General features: G+C 39.2%; 1 protein-coding gene across 4 annotated transcripts in view; it reads right to left on the reverse strand.

Annotated features, from left to right (window-relative positions):
- Positions 1 to 1732: 1732 nt before the first annotated feature.
- kirrel3a (kirre like nephrin family adhesion molecule 3a) overlaps positions 1733 to 19777 on the reverse strand; it is a 125291-nt gene continuing 107246 nt past the window's right edge. The window contains exons 10-16 of one of the 4 annotated variants that reach the window (XM_026943998.3): positions 18904 to 19004; positions 15970 to 16168; positions 15364 to 15471; positions 14199 to 14279; positions 13868 to 13977; positions 10984 to 11070; positions 1733 to 6964 (exon numbers count right to left, since the gene is read on the reverse strand). In XM_026943998.3, the coding sequence (XP_026799799.1) occupies positions 6554 to 6964; positions 10984 to 11070; positions 13868 to 13977; positions 14199 to 14279; positions 15364 to 15471; positions 15970 to 16168; positions 18904 to 19004 (1097 nt within the window). In that variant the 3' untranslated portion in view covers positions 1733 to 6553. Of the gene's footprint in view, positions 6965 to 10983; positions 11071 to 13867; positions 14283 to 15363; positions 15472 to 15969; positions 16169 to 18903; positions 19005 to 19777 lie in introns of those variants that run through there. The other 3 variants (XM_026943997.3, XM_026944000.3, XM_053241373.1) reach the window with 3 other exon arrangements.

Consider the following 19777-nt stretch of genomic DNA (forward strand, 5'->3'; position numbering starts at 1 on the left):
TCCACGCATGACTTCAGAGCAGTTATGATTAATTATAAAGCTGAAAAAGCACAGAGCTAACAGAGCTCTGTATGCATTTACGCAGCTCTGCAGCACAAGCCATAAATTCCGTGCAATTCTTCTCGAACCCTGATCCATTGCAGGGTCATGACCAGGAGAGTTGGGTTTCATTTGTAATTGTTACTGTTATATATTATTTGTCCAGGACATGAGATCAAGCTGGTTGCTGGGAGGAGAGCACTGATAAGCTCACTGATAATCTTGGCCTACTTTATGCCAATGCCATTAATCACAAATCACATTCATCACATTAGAAGTTTTGAGAGAATATCCACTCTCTGGATTTGATTCAGACTCCAGACAATACAAAAGATCTGTACGTACTATAAATCGAGACAGTCCAAACAACAACCCAATAAACACTATAGATCCCAACGCACAATAATCCTATGGTACTATGTGGTTCGATGTTTCTTCAGTTCCCCTCTCACATCTTTAACCTCCTACCTGCAATTATCTCCCATTTACTGCTTACTGAAAACAATATGACCATGGTTTCCTTTTATCCTCGTTAAATGTGTAGAGAAATCAGACCTTTACAACTTGAAGCTTGGAAGGAAGTAGCACAGATTGTTGGTGCCTCTGGTGAGTGTACGTAGCTAGCACATTTAGCTTGCTTTGCTCATTTGTTAGCGAAGCTAGTATGAAGCCGAGCACATAATGTAATTCAAATAAGCAATTTTCACACAGAGTTAATTTGTGTTTATCTTTAGGAGCTATATATTGCTACCACTGTTTCTCATCAGACCTAAAACCTATTCAGTGATTGCTGTCAAACAGGAAGCCTGTATCTTAGCAACGCTTTGTTATATTGACACCTATTTCGGTCGCTGGATTTAAGACCATTATAAGTGTTGTGTCATTCCACCACTAGGTGGGGTTGGTTATAAACAAATTAAAGGACAGACTAAAATACTTTTACAAAACATCTAACAAAATGGTTTATCACGGAACCAAATGAAAAGGATCGACCATTAACACCACCCCAGTCCATGATGTAGTGCTTGGACCCCTTAATCGCTGCTTGCGTCATATTTTCTACTTTACTGCTGGAAAATAAAGGTTTTGTAGAAGTGACATGTCTGAAACAAAGACTATCATCCAAGTTCAGACATCAGATATGTTGGTGACATCACTGTAGCCTAAAAAAACGTCCAGCAGGAATCCGTAATCTTATTCATAAAAGGTCAACGTTGCTGTAACCAATCATTCCATCCAAACCAGATTCCTCTTGATTGACTAGCTGTTCTTGCGCCTTAAACAATGATTAGCCATGACTTTTTTTTTGGCTGGGATTTCAAAATAAGCCCATGTCCATGAAACTGTTGCCTTGAGGTGCGGAATTCTTGTGAAGATGTGCGAATGTGCTGTAGACAAGATATCTGACATCTTGTTTTTTTTTTTTTTCACCGTAGGTAACACGTACCTTCCCTAACATTAAATAAATGATTACAGGGCAGCAGGATACTTTCATGCATTGCCGATGAAGCCAGGCTTTGTGAAGGATGAAAAGCTGACCTCCCAGCTCGACATGGAGATCTCGGTGGTGGTGAACGACAGGCGTGCTCGATACTCGTTAGCCGCTGCGTCGATCCTCGGTTGTCGAGCAAGCCAATTAAACAATGATTGGTCCAAAAAAAAAAAAAAAAAAAATGCATGTACATCATTATAATTACATGAGGAGAATGCATTTAATGATTCCTTATTGATAACACTGATAATATGAAGTGACAGCGTTCGGGGGAATATTTTAACATCTGAGACAACAAGGAAACAGTGATTAATTAAAAGTACACTTTGTGCATCCCTTTTTTTTTTACTTCAATCATTTTAAACATCTTTATTTATTTCTGTCTCTCATTTGCCTAGCATCAGGATCATTAGCGTTCTGTTTATTTTCTCTTGCAGGATCAGTCGTGTCAGTACTCTTTTCTGCTGAGGTAACACAATTTTATATGATCATCATATACAGTAGTTCTGCTCGACTCTCATGTAGCATGGCGGATTGATCTCCATGCCGTGCTACGCTATTCAAGTTCTGTACGTTCTTTATAGCATCTCGACTTCAAACTTCAATGCCATTTTATACCGCGCTATTAAATCTACAAGGAAAGACGCCGATCACACTTTGTACCCATTATAATATACACACTGCTGAATCCGAATCAGCCAACTGTGAAACAAAGTTCATTTTCTCTCTTTTTTTCCTTTTCTCATTAGCTCTTTTTTATGAACACAGCAGGAACCAAGAAAACAAGGAAGAGAACATGTTTGTAATTGAGCGATGGTGTATCGTTTAAAGCGGTGGAGCAGAACCGTTCGTAAATAGCACATTTACGTTCGTATGGTAATAAGTTCATTATACTGTACACGAAAGGAAAAACAAAAGCGAAGGCAGAGACAATAAGGAAGCTAAATATATTAGTTGTGTAATTCATTTCTCTGTAAATTTGGATTGCTGTTTAGTTTTGAAAAAAAAAAAAAACCACACAACTTGTCATTCGTGTCTAAACGCAGCACCACAACGTTCAATTTCTTATTCAGTGTTTTCTTTTCTTTCTTTGTCCATTTAATGCAGACTCCTTTTCAGCACCAACGTACTGCTTTATACAGAACGCATCGTGTGTCAGGATCCGATCTGAAGCACGGCACAAGATGGTTTGGAGCTGTTCTGATGTTATCAGGATGTTCCTGTTTTTTGTAGTACACTTCAGATCTCAATTGTGATCACAAACCAAACAGCCGCCGAAACTGTTGCCTCCTCTGACCTCTATAGCCTAGAGTCAGTGTTCTGTGACCTTCAACTTAGAGTTTCAGATCGTTAATATGGATATACGATCATGCAGTAGAGATTATTTCCAATAACGCTTCTTTATTTATTAACCCTGATCCTACACACCTGCTGATGTTTCAGAAAAATCAGTTTGAGAAAAAGTGCAAGTTGAAGCATTTTGTGTGCAAATATGAACAACAACAACAACAAAAAAATAGCTCATGTCCTTATCAGTCCTAGCTAGTACCAGCTAACTGCCTATCTTAGTTTGCTCTCTACAGTAGATTAGATTTATTATTGTCAGTAATGCAGGTAAGTAAAGCTCGCTGTAACTCTGGTCATGAGGAAAATGAGTTTGTGTTACCTGGTTGTATGCAGTTAAAGCGTGACATCACATCACATACCGGTGAACGTCCCGAAAATAGACATGATGTTATTTTTTGTTACATTGCAACCTTGGAATATTGGCAATGAAAGATCTCTGATTCAATGTATCGTAAATCATCTTATATTCGCTCACTAAAAAAAAGACAAATATTTTCCACTGTTTGTTTTTCTCACATGCCCCCAAACTGCAACCTGATTGGTCAGGAGGTAAAAACTTTACTTGTCTGTCTGGTAGAACCGTTAAAGTTTCTATGTAGAAATCTGCACCAGAATGTTTCCCTACAAGAATACGTTACAAGTGAGAATCCTTAAAGAACCCGTTAAGATCCCATTTTTCTAACGAGGCTTTCACAACTACAGTATTAATCCATCTGTTAGTTCGTTTGGTTTGGCTTCAGAGTGTGTAGAATTATACATATGAAAAAGAAAAACAACAAGCAACCACAAGATTTTTGGTAATGCATGAGATATCTCATATAATACATGAGATAAACCCATTCACACACATCGAACTGTTTCAAACAAAAATCTTGAATCAAAAACTGTACATTATAATTATCTTTTTTTTTTTTTTTTTTTTTTTTTTTTTTTTTTTTACATCTTGTGACTATATCTTGTTCCAAAAAGATAATTGTATTTTTTTTCCCTGAAAGCTTATTTTCCTGCCACAAGGAAGTACATTTCCTGAAATATGTAGCTTCTGAAGTGATTCACAAGATTCTGAAGCTTGTGGCCAGAAAAGTGTACAAAAGATATCAGACTCTCCTTGCTGCAGGGCGACGCATCTGAAACGGAGACGAGATATCAGTATTGTATCGAAAATGAAAAAAGGAGGGGCTTCTATAAGGTAAGAGATAACAGGAACTTGTTTTGTGGAAGTTCCAGAACTTTAAATGTAACTAAAGTATTTAAGCAAAATTAAAAAGTATGAATTGTCTTTCTTTAAATAAATGAAATTGTAATCGTTGGCAAATTGCTGAGTTATATGAGGAATAAAACACTTTGATTATTTTCCTAAACCAGCACACCTGCATGTGTTTTATTCCTTCCTTAATCTCAAGGCTTGCTATGTTTGTATGATCAGTATTTGTTTGTTACTGGACTTACATACTGTATATTAGTAAAGAATGACGAAATCTCGATCTTGTGATAACTGTAAATAAAATTTGTTCTTGATAAAGGACCAAGACTTTTGGTCAGAAATTCCAGCACAATGCGGTCCAGTCTAAGGATCGCAGCTGAATCTCAAGTGTCCGGTTAAATGTCTCTGAAATCCTGTGGACTGGAGCAAATGAAATCGTTTACTTTGCATCACTATTGCTCTTTTGCGAAATCAATAGAAAGCAGAGTTTGGCGAGTGGCTGTAGTTGTCATTTACCGCTCACAACACAGCCCACAGCACATCCTTAGAAGCTTCCAGAGAGCGGAGGCGAGTCAAAGAATGTGCTGATTAAGAGTTCCCCCCAACAGCGGCGCTCGTGACCCGACTTTCAATTAAGCAGGCAGAGCAAGAAGAGCTGCCCTTTTAAAGAGCCGCAGCGGCTACGCAAATACAACAGCACGCTTCCCATCCGGACGATGCATCATCTTCTGCAATCCATTTAGTTTCGTGATGGATCCAGTACGCTTGAGCCAACCTTTAAAAGCCAAGATGATGGATTAAAACCATGCCGTGATAACTAATTCATGCGAGGATGTTATGAAGGTTTATGAAATCTCCCTAATGCCTTCATGGAGGTTTAATATATGGAAACAGAGAGACATAAAAGGCTGAACAAAAAGGATTGATTGAAAGCGGGAGTCCGTCCAGGTTGACATCGTAATGAAATAATGTCTCCAAGCATGAATATTCAGCATTGAGAATATATATACGATTCGAGACGGGTGTGCATTAAGCATTTTTATGATGTATTAGAACAGAGTCCATGAACTATTCATGGCAAGGCATCAATAAGACATGAGGAGAGCAGGCAGATTTGCCCTTTGACCTGCGTACACACACTTCGGATGTCTATTTACAGAAAAATGATTGACATGGCTTTAACGATTTTGTAACGTTTTCCAAGTTTTTTTTCTTGTTTTATTGACCACTTACTTTTCGCCCATGATTATCTGATTCATTGGATTGCAATCGTTTTCAATCACACTGTATTTTTATACAAACTTCCACCTAGAGCCGCCAAAAGGAGGCACTTGATGCTCCAACCGAATGGCAAAACGGCGAAACGTGATGGGCTCACTTAAAACAGCGGCCGTAAACATACATCCATCTCACATCCCATGTAGATCTTAAAAAAAATGAAGAAGGAGAAGAAAAAAATCCCATCAATCCATCAAGCTGACAACATTACAGTAGACTCGCACGGAAAGGCGGGATTTACAAGCGAGTGTAAACAACACACTGTAAGCTGAAATAGAAAAAAATGTACACACTTGGATTAAGCGCTTGAGGTCACTTAAGAGAGTTCACATTGAGTAGGTGATTTCAGACACCGTTCCACGTTCCTTCCCCCCGATATGTAAACATCACGTGATCTGCATCTGCCATGCAAAATGAGTTTTAAACACACGTAGAAAATATCACGCTGAAGAACCTAAAGAGGGAAGAGAATATACAATAATGAAATAACTTCAGGTACAATTTTGTGTGTTCTTTTTCTGGGAGAACGTGGCTGCGATCCAGCTACTTGAAAAAAGTCTGAAAAACCCGAGTGGCGCAACGGAAAAGCGTTCGCCCAATCGCTGGGAGATTACGAGTTTGAATCCTGATGATGTCACAGCCAGCCATGGCCTAGAGTCTGACAGCAAAATTAGCTGCTCTGTCTGGGTGGGAGGGGCACCCACTCTCTCTCTCCTGTCAATCACAGCGACATTAGCCAATCCCAGGCATGTGATTCTCATGTATTCAGAACAGGGACGATCGTTAGAGTGGGCTAGTGGGCGGAAATTGGAAAAAGACCAATTTGGGAGAAAACGGCATACAAATCCAAAAATAAAACAGTCTGAAAAACGTGACGGTGGAGTCCTGATTGTAATGGAATGATATTCGAAGAGAAATGTTCGGTATTCTCAAAACAAGTCCAAAAATGTTAAAAAAAAAAAAAAAACAACTGTGACGATGGAATCCTGATTGTCATGGAACGACGTTCGATGAGAATTGTTTGGACAGTGTGTCACTGTGTAACGACTGGCTCAGTAAAACGTACAAAATATGTCGCTTGTTAGAAAATACCGACGTGTTCCACGTTGGGCGTCATCCAAGCAAACATCGAATATCTCAAAGGTTTCTGGTGGAACGTGTGGTTCCTGGCGAGGTTCAGTGAGAGTTTATCCTCAGACATGCGTGAGCATGCGCTTCTGCAGCGGCCGTGTCAGGTCCGAGTTCTGTGACGACGACTGCGAGTGGTGCGTCGAGGACGAAGCCGAGGCCTTGCTCGCTTTGTCGAAGTAACTGCTTGCGCTGCTGTCGCACGGGGCGTCCTGGAAGGATCCGGAATCGCTGAGTTCGCGCTCACACAGCTCGATGGAGCTGGAGCCCATGGCCAGCACGAAGCGGCCGCCGTAGTCGTACAGTCGGTGGTTGGGCGCGGCTCCCAGCGTGGAGTAGATGTTAGTGAAGGACATGCCTGTGGGTACTCGCTGTTTACCCAGCGTCGCTGCTCCGGATGGGTTGCGAACTTCAGCCGACGTAGTGGCGTTGTGCTCCTTGAAGGTGTTCACGCTGTAATAGCCGTTGGTCGGATCCTGAAAACACACGAGACACACACAGAATCAGGGGCGGGCCATATTATGACACATTTCAACAGTACACAATTATTAGTATTATTATTACTATTATTATTATTATTATTATTATTATTATTATTATTATATACACTTATTTCTCACAGAAAATGAGGGAAAATAATGTAAAAAATTTATTCTTTAATCAAATTTTAACAGATTTTAAGGTTTAATATTAAAAAGAAAAAAAAGTATTGTGACAATGTAATGATAAATTCTGTGATTAAATTTCAACATTTCATCATTAAAAAAAATTATACAAAATTTTAACATCAAAGAAGCTGCTTCCAATTAAATTGTGACAATTTAATCACGATAAATTTTAGGATTTTCGTATTTTAAAGATTGAGTTCACATCAAAGCATCTGTTTTTAATGCAAATGCGAATTAAAAAAAAATAATTATAAAAAGTTAGTGCAATATCTGTGACAATTTAATCACAGTAAATTTGGTAAATTTGAAATTTTTAAAATAATTATAGAATTTTGTGATTTAATATTTTATCAATTTTATGATTCAGTAATTTAATTGATTTTAATATCATAATTTAAACATGATAACATGATATTTCAGAAATTGTTTTGCGACATAATTTATCATAATATCGATATTATATCGTCATATCACCCAGCCTTAACACCAAATGTTACCTTCTTCCAAAACTTTTATTTTTCCTTTGATTTCCCATCCTAAGATTAGAGTCTAGTTAACAGCCACATTCACGTTAACACCATCACAGTCAACGAGAAACCCTGAACGCGTCCCACAGCGGGATATTCAAACAGGTTTTCTGTCTTTTTCAGCCCAAAATAAGCTGCATGAAATTATTTATACACACTCGAAGCCAAGGTCAAGTTCGAGCAGTGTTAATTATACTCAGCGTGACATGAAAATTAGGGAACAGACTGAGAAGTGCCTCGTGTTAAAAAGATTACATGGTTTAGGGGTGTGAAATAGTCGTCTCGTGCATAAACAGTCAAATCTGGTTATCGGCTAATTAAATGGGCCTCGATGACTCGGGCTGGAATTAGTGTTTCTGAAAAACAAATCCTCTCTGTTTATTTTGGTTTCATAAATAATTATTTTGTAAATAATTTTCATAACGGATATTCTAGGAAAGAGGAACGTTCTCCTGTATAAAGATTACAGTGCTAAAGATACAGTATACGAGAAATCCAGCACAACTGTAACACGGCATGATTTTTTTTTTCTCTAAATGCACACATGCAGCCGTGACTTCATAACATTCATATATATTCCTGTCCAAAACACATTTAAAAAATTATGGGAATTTATAGAATGTTTCTGCTGTTGCTGGAGATAGTTGTGAAAAAACTCCAGATAAGTTAAAAAAAAAAAAAATAACTAATCCAGATGTTTTTCTCTAATATTATTTTTTGTACATGTTCAAAAACTGAAATCACACACTTGTGGTCAAGGTTTGTGCATGCTAATTCCATTTAAAAGATCGTGAGTAAAAAATAAAAACAAAAAAAAACAAATAACGTCTTTCTATACTCTGGATCTGCAATTTATTATTACGGGAATTCATTTACGCGTCTTTTCTTTTTCTTTAAAAATTTCCCCTTGTTTTCTTCCCAATCTGGTGACCTGCCATGTCCCACCCACCAGCTAACTCTCCCCTATCATACGACAGCTAGCATCAGGAGAAAGCGAGAAATGCTAACACGTTCTTCCTCCGAGATATTTTCTAACAGCTGCTCATGCTGCCTCACAGTGTAGTGTAACACATCTGGAGGAAAGAGCTATCTGCCCTCTTCTGCATACACTCTTCTGCATACACTCCATGACTGGCCAGTGCTGCTGTGATTGACAGGGGAGAGACAGTATGCCCCGCCCACACACGGCACAGGAGTGGCTGTTGCGTTGTCTGGATTGGAATCTACAATCTCCACCTGCCACCTTTCACTTTTTTTTCAACAGTCCGAGAGTCTCTGAAGCTGACTGCTGCACATTTTTAACACGTGTTACAGTGTTACAAGCTTTCTCACAATCTTGCAAACAGAATTAGCATGCTAACAGCTAGTGTAGAGCTAAGTGGACACAATTACACAGATTTCAGTTTTTGAACAAAACGTAATATTTTGGGGTTTTTTTTAATAAATTTTTTTTACCATATATGGCACAAACTGGGTTTTTAACAAATATCTCCAGCAAGTGTGGATGAATCGTGCTGTTTTTTTGGACAGACACGGAGAAGTGTCACACTTGTATATGGACGCATTTACAGAAAACAGGTGTGTTACAGTCATTAGCACTGTACCAGTTGTCCTGTATATATGTCACACAGAGTAATGAATTATTAATCAGATTTCTCACGATGTTAACATTATTCACATGTTAGAATGTTAAAATTGTCCCGGCTCTCCTTTACCGTGATATACAGCTGTAATTACAGTGATATACATGAGTCTGTTTTTAGTGAGTGAAGTTTAAAGAAGTTAGCTATTGGTTCATTATTAGTGACTCTGCGTACTTAATAAAGTCAGCGCTAATAAACTGAGGCTTTCTCCCGACTTATTTGAGATGTGACACAAGTAGAAGTAGAAGCACTCGAGGGCGAAGTTCACTCAGTTTATAATTCTTTTCATTATTATTATTATTATGATTACATTCGAGTGCAAAAAGCTCAGGCCTGTCGACTGAAGCCTGAAGCAAATATTAATTGGCTTTTCATTAAATGGACTGCGCAGGCATGGGAGCAGCGTGACCCCTATTACCTCCCAATTTAACCAAAAATGGATGAAAAAATTTAAAAAAAATCACACTTCAGCACTTCATCCAAGCTTTACACTAGCACTTTGATTTAAAAGTTATTTTGAATCCATATCAATTCTCACTGAAGACAACCGAGCAATGATTTAAAATATTAAAATGGACAGTACAGCGGAATACATGATTTTTTTCTCGACAAAACCCACCGACACATTTATCACTGAAGAAGCAAAAAAAAAAAAAAAAATCGACGATTTATTTGCAGTGGATGCACCAATAACAAGAACAAAGTGGAACAACTACTTTTCACGAAATGGAAAAAAAAATTCTTTAATAAATAAATAAATTAACTCATTTAAAAATATATTAACTTTTGGTGTTTTATCATAATATAACTTAAATGATATGCTTCATATTCACTATTCATTTATTTATTTATTTATTTATTTGCAGTGTTAATTAGAGAATTTTCAAGTTCTAGTGAATGATCTAAATATATACTAAAAATTATATATAGTAAAAATATATATTCTATATGGTAAAAAAATTCTAAAGTCCCCAATAAGCTTTCCAAATAAATTCTGTTTTGTTATATAAACAATTTTTTAAATTAAAAAATGCATTATTATGATTATGATTAAGATTGATTACAATGATATTTATTTATTTATTTATTTATTTATTCATTTAGTTAGTTTATTTAAACTGCCAAAGTTTTATTGGGATCGTATTGGGATTTCATTAAATCAAACACTTTAACATTTTTTCTTAAATGCAATATTTAAGTTTTATTTAGTTATAATAATATTTAGTTTTTGTGATTATACAGTACTGAGACCCAAATTAGACTCTATTTAGAAAGGTGTAGGAGATATTTTAACAATAAATTAAATTCATTCAATTCTGAATCAGGCACTCTGAGGAGCTATTTCATGAAATTTAATTCCTTCACATTGAATTTATAGAGCTCCAGCGAGGATGTCAGATTTGTCTTTTGCGTTAGCTAGCTAGAGAACGAGTTATAGTGCTATAGCTAAAGCTGCAGTGTGTATCTGCAGTGTGTAGCTGTAGTGTGTAGTGTAGCGAGAGAGTCAGAGGTGTTAGCTCCTGACACACAGCGTAACCTCTCACACCGTATCTATCCCGACTTGCACCGTCTGCTTAGATAAGTGAGTCGGACACGACTCTGCCAGACAAGTGTGCTTAATGAAGACAGACGAGTGAGAGCAGCTCATCAGCTTCACCTTAATGTGCTGGAACTCCTCCTCCTCTTCCTGTAGAACCTCCAGCTGCTTCAACACAGACTCCTGCTGGAACTCCCCACGCTCCATCTGCAGCCGAGAGAGAGAGAGAGAGAGTGAGGGGGAGAGAGAAGAGAGAGACGAGAGCAAGGGAAAGAAAGAAAAAAAGAAAGAAAGAAAGAAAGAAAGATATGAGAGAGAGTAAGGAGAGATAGAGAGGGAGAGAGAGAGAGAGAGAGAGAGAGAGAGAGAGAGTGAGGGGGAGAGAGAAGAGAGAGACGAGAGCAAGGGAAAGAAAGAAAGAAAGAAAGAAAGAAAGAAAGAAAGAAAGAAAGATATGAGAGAGAGTAAGGAGAGATAGAGAGGGAGAGAGAGAGAGAGAGAGAGAGAGTGAGAGAAAGAGTGAGGTGGAGAGAGGAGAGAGAAGAGAGCAAGGGAAAGAAAGAAAGAAAGATATGAGAGAGAGTGAGGAGAGATAGAGAGGGAGAGAGGGAAAGAGAGAGAGTGAGGTGGAGAGGGGAGAGAGATGAGAGCGAGGGAAAGAAAGAGAGAGAAACAAAGAAAGAAAGAAAGAAAGAAAGAAAGAAAGAAAGAAAGGAGAGAGACGAGAGCGAGGGAAAGAAAGAGAGAGAAGGAAAGAAAGAAAAAAAGAAAGAAAGAGGAGAGAGACGAGAGCGAGGGAAAGAAAGAGAGAGAAGGAAAGAAAGAAAGAAAGAAAGAAAGAAAGAGAGAGAGAGATTACCAAATCATCACACTGTAGAAAACTCGGCAACAGAAGGACGGAATACTTGACTCAGGGGCGCGGGGTGAGACGGGCTGCAGCTCGAGTCCAACTCTGTTCAATATTTATATCAGTGAGTTATCAGGGTTACTGGAACAATCTGCAGCCCCTGGACTCACGCTAAACAATACGCAAGTCAAATGTCTGCTCTACACAGACGACCTGCTGCTGCTGTCTCCTACTGAACAAGGCTTACAGCAGCACCTGGACCTGCTGGAGCAGTACCGTCAGAACCGGGCCCTGACAGCCAACCTGGCCAAAAGCAAAACTGTCATCTTACAAAAAAAGGCCAGATCTCAGGAAAACAGACACCTGTGCCTCAGGAAGCTTTGGTCTGGGAGTGAATGCACTAAGAGAAAAAGCACGAGGAGAAAGAGCACGAAGCAGCATCGTTGATCCTATTGCGCTGTACAGATGTGAGGTTTTTAGACTTTGCTCATCAAAGTCTAATCAGAGTCAACCAAATTACTGAGCAGATAAGAAGAGCGTATCTGGAGCACTGGGACAGTCAGAACCAAACCCAGTCCAGATCACACTGCTATCGAGCCCTAAACAGAGAGTATGAACTGGCAGAGTGTCTCTTCACTGTCAGAGATATAAAGCAGAGACACATCCTGAACAAGTACAGGCTGAATGAGCGGAGTCTCGCCGTGGAGAAGGGCAGACACAGGAGAACCTGGAACACAGGAGAACCTGGTACACAGGAACACCTGGAACACAGGAACACCTGGAACACAGGAGAACCTGGAACACAGGAGAACCTGGAACACAGGAACACCTGCAACACAGGAGAACCTGGAACACAGGAGAACCTGGAACACAGGAACACCTGCAACACAGGAGAACCTGGTACATAGGAGATCCTGGTACACAGGAGAACCTGGTACACAGGAACACCTGGTACATAGGAGAACCTGGTACACAGGAGAACCTGGTACACAGGAACACCTGGTACATAGGAGAACCTGGTACACAGGAGAACCTGGTACACAGGAACACCTGGAACACAGGAGAACCCGATACACAGGAGAACATGGAACAGAGGAGAACCTGGTACACAGGAACACCTGGAACACAGGAAAACCTGGAACACAGGGTAACACCTGGAACACAGGAACACCTGGAACACAGGAGAACCTGGAACACAGGAACACCTGGAACACAGGGGAACACCTGGAACACAGGAACACCTGGAACACAGGAGAACCTGGTACATAGGAGAACCTGGAACACTGGAGAACCTGGTATATAGGAGAACCTGGAACACAGGAGAACCTGGTACATAGGAGAACCTGGAACACAGGAGAACCTGGCTGCTCAGAGAACAGAGCCTGTGTGCTCACTGTACGAGTGGTCAGGTCGAGACAGAGCTGCACTTCCTCCTCCACTGTGAAAAATATCAACCCCAGAGAAACACCTTCACTAAAAAAATCACACACAAAATACCAAATTTCTGCAGTTTAACAGGGGAAGAAAAATGAAGAATCAGTCCAGGAGAAGGAAACACTGCAGCCTTCACGGTACAGTGTGTGTCAGAATCGAGAGCCTGAGGGACAGCGAGACACAGAGTGTCCTACACACACCCTCAATATACACACCATGTTCACACACTCACCTGTCAGGTTGTTGCTGCTGTTGTTGTTGTTGTTGATTGCTTGTTATGTTTTTTTCTTTTGTAATGTTTGTAATGTCTAATTAATGTGATTTATAACATTCATGCCAATAAAGTACTGTTGAACTGAACTGAGAGAGAGAGAGAGAGAGAGGAAAGGGAGAGAGAGAGGGAAAGAAGGAAACAGAGATAGATAGATAGATAGATAGATAGATAGATAGATAGAAACAGAAAGACAGAGAGATAGATTCAGATAGACAAATAAAAACAAAGAAACAGAAGACAGAAAGACAGAGAGAAAGAGAGAGAGAGAGAGAGAGAGAGAGAGAGAGAGAGAGAGAGAGAGACTTTAAAGTGAGGGATGACAGCACTAAGCACACCGTGTTTCAGTATTTTGCTTATTGAAACAGCACCGTGAGCTTTTCGCTCCAATCGAGCAGATTTTCACAGCAGGAAGCGAACGCTGAGGGAAAAAGGGAACTGGCAGGACTCACCATCATCTGCTTCACGCCCGCGTGCTCCTCCGTCTCCCTCGCCGCGTTATGATCCTTGTGAACGATCTCCACCCGGATGTCATTTTTTGCCGAGACGACCCCTTTGAGACCTGAGAGACAGCGCAGTGATTAGTCAGAGCCGTCATCTCAGAGTCACTGAGCTTCAAAAGCACCGGCCTCCCAAATCCCCACTGAACGTCTAGCACTACATCACAGCGCTCTACTTAGCTCATTACTGCAGCGTGCATTGAATTGTTCGCTAAATGGGGGAGAAAAAAATGAAAAAAGTGAGAAGTGAGAAAGGAGAAAGGAGCATGCAGCTGGATCTTACTTTCAGTCTTAATTGTGCTCGAGAGTTCTCTCTGGCGAGCAGAGAGCGAGACGGGCAGTGAGGACATTACCAGGTGCATGTCTTCTGTGGCACAACAACACAACAACAAACATGCAAATAAATATGATAGGGTCAGAGGGGGACAAAAAAATTCCACCACGACTCTATTATTTAACTTCATGCAAAACCAGGGCTGTGTCTCAAATCAAATATGACCTTCTACATAAAAGAATACACTGTATAGTAATATTTTTATTAAAAAAATTATTTATTCTGAAGGAAAATAATGAAGGAAATAAAAGCTATCCAGACTAAATAATATTTTACAAAGATAAACATATCATTTTAGATATGGTGAAGTGGTTTTTTTTAACATCGCTGGAAGGAGTCTCCAGTGTCAGTGCTTTGTTACAATCAGTAAAAGGAGCTTATGCTTTGCTGTTCTCAGTAACATGACAAACTTGTTTCTCCTACATTCCACAATATTAAATGTAGCTATGAATGGATAAATAGTATGACATATCGCACTTTCATAAGTAAAACTTCTAATCGTTGAAGAATAAAGAGGAATAAAACACTTCACAATGCGCTGTGATAGAAAATAATCAACTTCGGGGTGGTAACAATATCTCTGCTTCATCACACCACCATACTGTTGATTATTTTCCTATAACAGTCTGACACAGAGTGTTTTATTCCTTATTTTTTTAGTTCATTCTGCGAAAAAAAAAATGCTGCCTGTAATTTCTTATGTTCTGTTCAGGTTAAAACCAACTTTGCTTGACTTGCATATTGAGCAGGAGAGAAAGTAGTAACTAGGTCAAAATTTTAAAAAATTTGGAAAAAAAGTTATTTTTTGAAAACAAACAAACAAAAAAAAAACCAAGGTGTCCCATTTTGTTTAAATTCCTCACTACATGGCCTGGTGAGTAAGACAGAACTTTACTAAGAAGTGAACAGAACATAAGGGGTTAATATTTTGCCATACAGCCTGATTCAAATCATGCGGAACGAAAGAAGAAAAAACAAAAACAGCGCCTCTCTAAGGACATGTTCCAAACTGGAGGTGAGGACTAGCTCTGCTTGCTGCTCTCGTTCTTCGCACATTTATCAGCCCGGGGGAGAGAGGGAGAGAGGGAGGAAGGACGGGAGCTGCGGCACTTACTCCTCTGCAGGCGAGCGCAGCAGAAAGCCCCCAGGGTCCCCATGAGGACGATGAGCGCCAGGAAAGCTCCCACCGCGACCCCGATGATGACGGCCAAGCGCAGGGACCCTACGGAGGACACACAGAGCCCGGGGGGAGTAATCAGTGAATAAAAAAATGCAGCAAATACTAAATCTGAAGTCCATTCGTCACTTGAGACAGAATAGAGGCGAGGTTTTCTTAACATCAGCTTCAGAGGAATCCTACAGGGAGAGTCACTCGCTCTTCGCGAGACAGATCTACAGTAATAAATGAAAATGGGGCAACGTTTGAATGAGAAAGCACCATCTAATCCCACATAAATATTTCAAAAGGCTCATAAATGCGAACAAAAAGCGATTTAGGGCAATTGAAATTAGATTACAAATGGAAGATCGGAAAGTCATTATGGAATCTCACAGACTTAAATTGTTGACATTTACCCAAGTAAAGGAGCTTACCAGGGACTCGTTGCCCTCGTACTCGAAATAATCAAGGTGGTGTGCTTAATCACTCCAGAACAGGGGTACAGGAATAAATTAAACTGTCTCTCTCTCTCTCTAGACACAGACACACACACGCACACACCTTGTTCCTTGAGGCGAATGATCTCGGTGTCGGAGCCGAAGCTGTTCCAGGCCGTGCAGTTGTAAATGGTCTGGAAGTCGGCGGGGACGATGTTGCTCATGGTCAGAGTGGAGATGACGCCTTCCTCCGTGCTCACCGTCTCCACCGTGTACCTCCCCGACGTTCCCGACTCCAGGACTGTCTCTTTCCAAGACCAGGCCTGGAACAGATATGGAGATTTAGGGGTTTTTAGTTGTAAAGACCTTCATTATAGACTCTATATGAGACATACACAGTAGATATGACACATCGTAGACATTATATGAGAGATAGATAGCAGATATTAGACATAATAGATGCTATATCAGGCATCACGGTTGGTATAAGACATTATAGACAAGACATCTATGATGCATACATTTTAGATATTAGACATTATAGATTCTATATAACAGATATACAATAGATATTAGACTTTATAGCACTATACGAGGCATACGAAGTAGACATTAGACATTATAGACACTATAAGAGGCATAGATAGTAGACATTAGACATTACAGACACTATATCTAGATATTAGACATAAAAGACACTATATGGGGCATATAAAGCAGGTATGAGACATTATAGACTCTATATGAGACATGGTAGATATTAGACATCATAGATGCTATATCAGGCTGTAAGACAGCAAAGACACTACAAGACAAAAACACAAAAGATATGAGACATATATACAGTATTTTATGAGGCATATACTGTAGGCGTCATGCATTATAGACACTATGTGAGGCACAGATAGTAGATACGAGACATTATAGCCACTACATGAGGCATGGTGCTTTTATAACACATTCTTAAGATAAACATAAATTCCTTTATTCCTTTATAAAGCAATGCTGGAGAATTTATAAAAGGTTTATCTGAGTAGATGTGAGGTGACATTCCAGGCTTTATCACTGATCAGGACTGTTACTTTTTTTTTATATTTTTATCTTGCATGTTATTGGTTTGTTATTTGTTATGAAAAGCAGATTCAAGACACTTTTGGAAAATCACAGGATGTATACATAGTGCTTTATAACCATATTTTAAATGAAGGCTTTAATTTTAAGGCATTAAATCATTCCTTAGGCATATGGGTTTTCGTAAGTAAGTGAAATTATACTGCAGCATTTAATTTCATGCTCCTGTAAGAAGATACGGTATAAGCAGATACAGTAAATTCTCAAAATATCCATGCAAAGATTATAAATGTGTTATAAACACCCAGAGGAGGAAGTACACAAATAATACGTTGCCAAATATTGCCCATGAGGGACTAAACACTACACTGCATGTGGAAAGAGAGTGTGAAAGGCAACGTAAAAGCATCTGAAGTGAGAGATTTGGTGTCTGAAGTCTCGGGAGGACAGAAAGGTAAGGAGTTATTTTAACATCCTGTCCCCAGATATCACACCTGCAAAAAACCCTGCAGCTAAACATTAGCCCGGCTAGCCTGGACATGGGGCATAAAAGAATAGATCAGACGCTAATAGCGACCACTTTCTGTCAATACGAACACACTTTGTTTACTTACTTTAGTTAAAAAACAAAGGAATGTAACTATTTTTTTAGACTTTTGAATTTCTTGTGTTCTCAGTGCCCACACACACTGAACGGTCCTCAAGAGACAAAACACACATTTCCTTTAAGCCCTATTAGTCTCGGATGATAAAGTCGGCCATGCTTCAGAGGACTGGGTGTCTTATCGCCGGCCATTATTCAGCTTTATTTTCCAAAAAAAACTCGCCTTCTTCTCCATGCAGTGAACATACGGAAAGATTTAATAAAGGAGGACGCTTTGACGTTTGGAAATCATACAGAACAAATTTATTAGGCGTTGTGTTTGTGTGTTCTCTCGCTCCTTTTCTTTCTTTTCTTTGCTATCTGCTTGATGGTAGGAATATTCTGGAAAAGATGATAATTCAGCAAGGGGATTGGTCAAAAGAGAACAATGTTACAGAAACATATAGCTTTAAGCTAGCCTTGTATTTTTGTATATTTACGCTCTATAATCTCTGCTATCTGAATACCCAAGTGACAAATTTGTTTTGGCACAACTGCTTTTTCTCCTGTTGTTTTTCCTTCCTTTTTTGTTAGATAGAGAGAAAGGGTAGACATTGTGTTTTTGTTGTTTGAAACAAACAGATAGTTTGGCATTTCAGTGATATTTCAGTTTAATATTTTGGCATTATCCACCCACAAAGGCAAAAAGAATAAAAACAGAAATATTTTGAAATAATAATAATAATAATAATAATAATAATAATAACTCCGAAAAAAAAAAAAAGAAAAAAAAAACAGATGAATTTTCAGTCTCTCAATTTCACATTATGATATAAACTGGGGATTGAAGGAAGGGAAGTAAGTAAGCAAGCAAAAATTATACACACAGACAGACAGATAGATAGATAGATAGTTAGATAAACAAATACATACATACATACATACATATATACGTTCTTCTAGCGAGTACTCTGTCCTTCATTCCTTCCTTCGTCCCTCTCTCCCTCCCTTCCTTCCTCACTTTAAGGAAGTATTCCTTCCTCCTTTCCTTCTTTCCAGCAAACATTTGTCCTGTATCCCTCCCTCCCTTCCTTCCTCCCATTCTTTCTTGCTTCTGTCCTTCTTTCCTTCTTTCTTTCCTGTATGTATTTGTCCTTCCTTCCTTCCTCCCTCCCTCTCTTCAAAAATCATATCAGAGGACGCATGTATTAAACACACAGGCATGTCACTTTCATCCTCTCAGCTTCGTAATCACAACGTGAAGGAACAAAAGCTGCCACTCTGTAGCTCCGCTCCATCTTGTAGTAAGTGTAACATTTCTGTCTGTATCAGTGCATCTTGTTTTTGAGAGAGAGAGAGAGAGAGAGAGAGAGAGAAAGAGAGAAAATGGAGAACAGCACTCACGATGCGATCCGGAGGAGGAGTGCTGCGGATGAAGCACTTGATCTGGCCTTTCTCTCCGTACAGAGCCTGCTGCGTCTGGGTGCTGGAGATAGTGGGAGGGCCTGAAAGCGGGCATGACAATCAGTCTGTGTAAGTGCCTATCACACATACACACACACACACACACACACACACACACTCTGCCTGCAGGGGCAGGACCACACCTACACACCACAGAAATTCAGAGCATTTATTCCTGTTTATTTCTCAGCCCATTATTAAATATATATGTAACCGAGCTGACATGAGACTCCACTCACATGGCTGATATTTTAAAAATACTATGAATGTAGGTTGCAGTTATTATCAGTGTGGCCAGGTCAGTGCTTTCCTCCAGGCTCTAATTTCTTTTTCTCTTGCCAGCAGACGCAAGGCTGAGTGTTTAGATTGAGTGTTGAGTGTTTGGCATACATTAGATTCATTATAAGAATGAATAATGGAGGAAAAGTGGAAAAGTATTTTTAAAATGGAAGAGGCATCCTAATTTATTACACACGTATGATTTCATAGAATCAAAAAAATGCTATAATACACAAACGTAGAAATAAAAATATAGATATCCTGTACATACAGACAAAAAAATGCAGGTTTGTAGATTAAAAGGACAACAACGCATTTTTTTTATCGTATTCCCATAGAGAGTTTTATTTATGACAAAACAGAGTTGGTTTTTACCCACCATTTTATTATTAAATATGCATTATGCAAGGAATAAAACACTTGGTGTCATTCTGTCACAGGAAAATAATCAGTGATGGAGGTACTGTTACCAAACTCAAGTTGTTTTATTCCTCTTACACCACAGCAACTTGCCAATGATTGCAAATTTTTATTC

This window comes from Pangasianodon hypophthalmus, chromosome 17 (genome assembly GCF_027358585.1).
Source record: "Pangasianodon hypophthalmus isolate fPanHyp1 chromosome 17, fPanHyp1.pri, whole genome shotgun sequence".
In the NCBI taxonomy this organism is placed as follows: Eukaryota; Metazoa; Chordata; class Actinopteri; order Siluriformes; family Pangasiidae; genus Pangasianodon; species Pangasianodon hypophthalmus.